General features: G+C 39.7%; 1 protein-coding gene across 2 annotated transcripts in view; it reads right to left on the reverse strand.

Moving 5' to 3' along the window:
- The window catches only part of LOC138015854 (major facilitator superfamily domain-containing protein 8-like), an 18930-nt gene that overhangs the window by 420 nt on the left and 11010 nt on the right, over nt 1–7500 (reverse strand). The window contains exons 7-13 of one of the 2 annotated variants that reach the window (XM_068862977.1): nt 5836–5909; nt 5115–5198; nt 4980–5032; nt 4646–4725; nt 3802–3921; nt 2474–2604; nt 1–248 (exon numbers count right to left, since the gene is read on the reverse strand). The exon at nt 1–248 is cut by the window's left edge and continues 420 nt beyond it. In XM_068862977.1, coding sequence (XP_068719078.1) covers nt 141–248; nt 2474–2604; nt 3802–3921; nt 4646–4725; nt 4980–5032; nt 5115–5198; nt 5836–5909 — 650 coding nt within the window. In that variant the 3' untranslated portion in view covers nt 1–140. The remainder of the gene's footprint in view (nt 249–2473; nt 2605–3801; nt 3922–4645; nt 4726–4979; nt 5033–5114; nt 5199–5835; nt 5910–7500) is intronic. The other variant, XM_068862978.1, reaches the window with a different exon arrangement.

A 7500-nucleotide genomic window follows, 5' to 3' on the forward strand; every position in this document is an offset into this window, starting at 1 on the left:
GAGGACTACGAGTTTTCCGTTCTGAGCACGCGCACTTCGAAAATTGTCGGCTTCCAAACCTTATACGCATGCTCAGTACGAAAAACTGGTACTCGTAGTCGTCTTCCGGATGAGCCCGATATCATGATACTGCTTTCGTTTCACGCCAGTAAAGGTTGTCGCTCATTGTCGGCGATTATTTCACTGTATGGTGTTGGCATCTGTTTGCTTGGTGCCTTAAGCCGGTGAAAAGACAGGAATATCATAAGCTGAAAGGAAAATAAGAGTTGCTTTCTGTAAAAATACTGACATGATGACAGCACCTTAAGGCGGGAAACTTACAGCTGCACTACCAAGCAAGCATGAGGCATCGGATTGCGGAAAATTAATTCAGTTTTTAAACGAAGAAGGCATGATACAATATACAAAAATTTGGTTTTATCAACGGAGTTGATAATGTAAATTGGCCACCGTACAGAGATTCTAAAAGCTGGCGTTTTGAGCGTTAGCCCTTCGTCAGAGCAAATCCATTTGCTCCATTCGCTCTGACGAAGGGCTAACGCTCGAAACGCCAGCTTTTAGAATCTCTGTACGGTGGCCAATTAACAATTATTGGATGAGGTTGAGCATGTTAGCGATAATTATCAAGGCCAAAGTTTGTGTTATCTGCTGAAGCCGAAGGCTGAGGCGGATAACACAAACTGAGGCCTTGATAATTATCGCTAACATGCGAAAACCGAATTCAATAATCGTTAATTATCAACTCCGTTGATAAAACCAAATTTTTGTATATTGTATCATGCCTTCTTCGTTTAAAAACTGAATTAATTTTCCGCAATCCGACGCCTCATGCTTGCTTGGTATTGTATACTACTTCCCCACCGACGCAGCACCACAGTTTCTTTAGAAACTACCCCCTTCATTCATGATACAATATGCTCGTTTTTTAATGAGGTGCAAATGAGATGCAAGGTGGTTTTCCCAGGGTCTCTCTTCTTCTCGCACCTTAAGGCGCTTTTCATTTGACAGAACTGACCGGCCTTCCCTACTAGCAGCGGAGGTATCTTTTTCTTTTGCGTTCGCTGGGTTGACGAGTATGGGAGAAGAGACCTCTGCGCATGGGTTGAAATCCACTGTGTTGAGCAGCGGTTACTTAGCGACCGAATCCTCACGTCATACTTCATGTTGTGTGGGCTCACTTATTGTAAAGGAATGCGTGGGACACAGTGGGCTCAAGTCACAGTCAGCAAACATATCATGGGGCATGCGGTTTGAAGAGTGCCGTCCGAGGTTGTGGACGGCGGTTGGGATCAAAGAGAGTTTCGACCCACGGCAGATGTCTCTTTTCCTGTATTCGTCACCTAAGCGAACGCAAAAGAAAGGAGACCTCTGCTAGCAGGGAATGACCGGCCAAACCGGGAATTTGGAAGTCGAGGACAATATATACTCAGTATATATCGTCCTCCTCCAGAAGAATGCCAGGGATTATGCCAGTGTTCCTTAAAATTGTTACATTTTCTTTGCAAAATGACAGATCTGGCCGGTCAGTTCTGACAAAAGGAAAGCGCCCTGAGAGACGAGATTGCCCCAAGGGAAGGTTCCCGTTTGTTCACCGAAGTCACCAGGTGGATGGATGGGGTTAGTATCTTGGGATACCCTAAGCTATACGCCTTGGGGAGTCAGGTTGGTGTGGTGGTCATATCAACAACACCTCTCTTCCCCCCCCCCCCCCTTCCCCCTCAGGGATGACACGGAGTTTTGGTCAATCTTACATACATTCTTAATTAACCACTCACAGTAGGGCTTACAGGGCCAATGGCATACAACAAAAACAACTGTTTACAGTGTTAAGAATCCCACCAGGCCAGAGGCAATCCACTGGATAGCGCTAGATAGCACTATTGCACCTGCAAAACAAGTTCGTTTCATTTGACTCGATTTTGACTTGATTTGACTTGATTCGCATTAAGACGGAATCCACCAGAAGTTCGAGTAACAAGTGGACAAAAACCTAGTACCAAGATTATAAACATCGTATTGCAAACTTCTGTACGACTGTTTTAAATATCTTCTGAAAAAAGATCATTTCTAGCAACACCAAACGTCAAAAACGACTGTTGAACTTCGTAAGAAACACTTGAAAGTACTGCTGAAATGAAACTGATGATGAAATTTTACCTGTGTTTGCACAATTTCCCTGAACGCTAAAATTTAATTTTTCTCGTTCCCATGGGAAATTGTTTTCGGTGTTATTTCAGGCAAATATTTATATCTTCAGCTTTCAGGTAATGTAAAAAGCACTGTAAAATACTTACAATTATTCTGGTACCAGATTTTTGTCCACTAAAAACTGAAATTGCTCGATTTTCTGTCGGATTTCGTCTTAATTGTTGATTTCAGTTTACAGTGTCTCCAATTAGCGCTCCAGCGCTAGAACGACTAGACACTTAAATAAAGTTCCTTTCCTTTACTTTCCTTTGAGTAATGTACTCACCGTTAAGATGACTTCAAGAGCTGCCATGACTCCCAACATAACATAAAGCCGGTGCAGGAGGGCACCACCCCACAAGGGCCCTATGATCATAGCAAGGCCTGAAACAGACCTCCGAATACCTTGCGCGATGCCTACAAATAACAACACGTTATTAAATTCTCAACCTCGGATAATGCAATTCTCGTGCTCTGATTGGTTCACTCAATCTCGGTTATCAGCTCATATACCTGAGGGAAGGTGCGTTCGATTGACCGTATTCCGGAATAGGAATACATGGAATACAAGTTGGAAATCCTTCGTTTTTGCGGAGATTCATATTAAAATTGTCAAACATTTGCTAAAATGCTATTTTAAACATAATTTTATCATCCTTGCAGCTTCGAAACGCGCCAAACATACCGTTTTAATCATCACTCCACGTATCCTTATTCCGGAATTGGGTCAATCGAACGCGCCCTTAGTTCGACCTTATATGGTAAATGATTGCGCTTAGCGTTGCTGAACTGAAAAATTCTACTGGCGCCAGAAGGCGAAATTTCTCTTGGTATAAAGCAAAAGAAAAACCTCTTTGTGGAAAGTTTGGATCAATTTCGAAGCTTAGAAGTACGCGATTAATTTTCAGTTCTCTCTCTACGCTTCCAACCCACTCATACCAGTTTAATTCCTCGACAGTTAACTACACATTTTTAACGTGAAACGACATGAAATAGCTTCGTAGTGATATGAATAACGCAAAATTGTATTTTTACAAGAAGTCCTCGTAGCCGTCGTCGTCTTCGTTTCGTAAGCTCCCTATTGTTAAATATGCGTAGTGTTTAGAGCGCATGCCTGTGTATCCTGTGTGAAAAATTATGCTTCTATCCTGAAACAATTTTCAAAGCCAAATTTGATTGTCATTTACTGATTAAACCCCAAACCACAGCGGTTAGGAAAACTAACAGAAATCTACCTCCTTCGTCTTAATTCAAAACAGTAAAATATTGGGAATGTTGACTTTGTAAAATTAAGGTACCGTTCAAAACAAGATAAATTCAGCTAACTTTGTTGGTAGGTGGAGTTTTGTCTCTGTAAGCTATTTTTGATGTTCCATTTTTTAACAGTAAAGAAAGTATGTGGTAAAGCCCTTTTTTGCCACCTTCTGGCACTTTCATAATACAAATTATTGTTATTATTATTATTGTTATTATTATTATTATTATTATTATTATTATTATTGTTATTGTTATTGTTATTGTTATTGTTATTATTATCATCATCATTATTATTATTATTAGTTATGATAGTGGTCTGAAAAACTGTCCCTGTTAACAAAGAAGGGTTTGACCTACCCTGAGTTTTTTCGTCAGTAATCTTGGAGTAAAGAGAAATGTTTGCAACCGAGAAGAATGGAACCCCAAACACAATGAGCAGAGTGCCAACAGTCAGAGTGGGAAGAACGCGTGATTCATCTAAAAAAACAAAAACAAGGTTTTTGCTTGGATGGAAGATTTCTTAGTAGGAAGCAAGTGCCTACCAAAAACAGCACTGCAGTGCATTTTGAATGCTCTCTACTATGAAGTGACATGGTCCATTCATTTGGCAGTTACTCTTTATGCAGATATGTCTCTTAATGTTAATGTTAAGTGCAACATGTACCCTTATTCCCATGTAATCCATCCGGTCCAGGTTCCTCAAAGCATGGTTAGCACTAACCAGCATTAAATACCATAGAAACCAAGAGGTTTTGTTACCTTGCGCTAACTAGGCTTCGAACAACTGGCCCCTGGATGTCATAGACCTGGTCAATTGGAAATGAGCCCATACAAGGACAGACAAAAACTCTGACCAGGGTGGGTATTGAGCCCCTGACTTCTGGACTTGATAACTGTTGCTCTACTGACTGAACTACATCGCCAACACCAAAACTGGAAATTTTACATTATCAAAACTCTTGGATAAATTCAGGGTACATAATTAGGTTAAGTAAACTGAGGTTAAACAAGTACTTTATTTTGAATCGATGATCGTACAAGGGCATAAGAGTGCAGGATTCTCTTTGTAATAAAACTATGAAATTCATGTTGATATGTTAACTGTTCCCTACAAACTGAAAGGTGCCAAAGTTTACAACAATTTAATAGAAAAGAAAAGCACAGGTACTGGTATCTGCAATTATGTATATCTAGTACTTACATGGCTTTGCATTAGCAAGCATGAAAAGATACCAAATGAGGGCAAGCCCCTCAGAAGCAACACCAATGACCATCAGCCATCTACACAGACAAAAAGGAAAGAACGATTATCAAGACGCCAGTGAATATTGCTCAATGTTGGTTTCCATCAAGGGTGTAGGAAATAATGGAAAATGTATCTTTGATAAGTACTGCATAACTTCTGTCATTTACCAGTAACCCTCTTGCCCTGAAGGGGTTCCCTGTTGACATGTAACAGCGTCTGGCATATAAAAGAGTAAAACCTCTATTGAGTACAGGTCCTCTCAGGATTGAAAGGGTAATTCACAACATACCTGTCTGATATCTTACGGCTCAACTTTTTCACCAAAATGAACACTAAAATAGCCTAAAAAAGAACAAAAAGAAAGTCAGTATATTATTGTACCAACATCTCTTTCAAATGTCAAATGTTGGAAAAGATGATTTACCTGTAATGCAATAAGACAGTACAGAATACTGTTTTGTATTTCCTTCCAACCTAAAAGATATTCTGACAAAGGTGTCACAAGGGCCTGTCACATATAAAAGTACAAGAGAAAGAATAAACATTTAAAGGAAGGAAATGTTTCCACAATAAAAAAAATTACACCACTAAATGATTCAGTTGTTCTTTTGGTTTGCATTTTATAAACACTAAATTTTGTAAAACTAATTTTATTAAGTTCAGAACAATTCTGAACTCAGAGATTACACAGAGATTTTTGCTGAAATATGCTGCGCCTTACCACCAAAAAACTATGGCAAGTGTCTTATGTCGCTTGAGTTTGTTTCATTCCATACTATGCTATGTCAGGTTAAATCTTCCCTGCAACTCCTGGATTTTCTTAAAACCAAGAAGTGATTTAGTCTCCATGATCTGTTTGGAATTTGCATTCACTTAAATTAATTACATGTAGAAGAGAAAGCATTTTTGCTTAATTGCTAACATCAGCTTCCAATTTGAATGAAGCCAATCAGATTTACCGGTAACCCTTTCCTGCCAGAGGGCCACAGTTGATGGGTAAAATTGTCTGGCGTTAGACAAAATAAAATCTACAAGTGTCACTCTTGGGCAGGAAAGTGTTAAATAAAATGATCATGTCACCAAAATATGGAAAATATTTCCCCAGATTTACTTTAATCATGACAGGTGGTGTTGACAGTACAAACCTCAAAGGCAGTTTCATTGAAAAACATCATGAACTGTGACGCCAAGATAACAATAACTTCCTCTCTGATAAGATCTATTCAAAACAGATATATTAATTTGATACCATAAGATCAAAATACCATAGCTCCCACATAACAGCAATGTACATAGCTGAAAAATTTGCAATTATTATTGTAAATAAATATTTGCATAGATTTAAGTGTTTAATCATAACCTGTGTTATTGTAGGGGTCATCCACTAGATTAGCCTTTGCTATTTGGATGATCCCGACTCGCTCCCTATTTTGTTATTACACCTTACACTCTTATTACACTCTCTTTTGTTGCCTATGTAAATTTTACCTATAATCTTTTATATGTTATGTGAAACTGAGCTGAGTTAAATAAATCATCTTGTCATCTTGTCTTGTCTTGTCTTGTGTTGCATGCCCACAACATCTGTACTGCTCACAGACCTATTGCAGACGTATGACTGTTATCGATGAACATCAAGGACAAGGACAAATGGCAAGACCACTTGACAAGACTTTCCCTGGATGTCACAAGGCGGTAAGAGGCGGCAACAATACTCTTCAGAAATACACTCACCAAAAGGATCAAATTCCATCAAATTATGTCATTCTTGAAGCAGAGCAGCCTCTAAAAAATCCTACATCACCTTGGTTGCCTAACAAAGTTTCTCAAAATGCTCACCCAGCTGAATGAAAACCAACAAGGTCAGGTCTGACTGCAGAACATCCTTTCAGACCCATTCCCAATCATGAATGGTGTAAAGCAGCGTAACACACCTTGGCACCCACTCTCTTCTCTCTATTCTTCAGCATGATGCTCAAGCACGCCACAAATAGAGAGCTTTAGATTCTAGGAGGAGAACGACTACGAGTACAAGATTTTTCATAGAACAACAGTGAGCGCCCACAAACCAGCTTAATTTATGAGGGAAAACGTGATGCTGTAGTCATTTTAGTACGAGGTTTTGTATAAAATGTTGTTGTGTCAAAACAAGTCAACAACACCGTACCAGTTTTGGCATTTTTTGATCAGCGAAAAGGCTCAGTTACCAGCAATAAGAACAACCAAGCAACATATACTACAAACAAAGAGCAAGATTAATCGTCCCGGTTGTAAAATTGTCTAAGAATTTTGCCAAAAAAACGGGCAATCAAATCTCGCACATGTTGTTGTCCTCGTCCTAGAATCTAAAGGTCCCTAATAACCTTGCTGAGGATGAAGGAGTCCTCTTAAGATTCTGCACCAATGGCAGCCTCTTCGATCTTAGTTGCCTGGAAGTTCAAACCAAAACCCAGCTGGTACATGAACTATTGTTTGCAGACATTATGCAGCCTCGGTGGCCGACTCAGAAGCACATCGCCAGTAAAATTAATACCCTCATGTTTCACCAAAGCTGTGTTTCAGTTTGGGCTTGAAGTAAGCTTGAAAAAGACAGAAGTACTTCACCAACCAGCACCTCTGGAAGTAGCAGTGCCCCCAGCATCACCATTAGAGACAGCATGTTTGGATATGTCAATGAGTTCTGCTACCTGGGTTACACCACAATGTCTGACATAAAATTCAAAAAAGAGATTGACAGTTGTCTTGCCAAAGCCAGTACTGCTTTCAGCAGGCTCAGGAAACGCGTATGTGGGTCAAGGAGTCTGAAGTAC

Source organism: Montipora capricornis, chromosome 9 (assembly GCF_036669925.1).
Source record: "Montipora capricornis isolate CH-2021 chromosome 9, ASM3666992v2, whole genome shotgun sequence".
In the NCBI taxonomy this organism is placed as follows: domain Eukaryota; kingdom Metazoa; phylum Cnidaria; class Anthozoa; order Scleractinia; family Acroporidae; genus Montipora; species Montipora capricornis.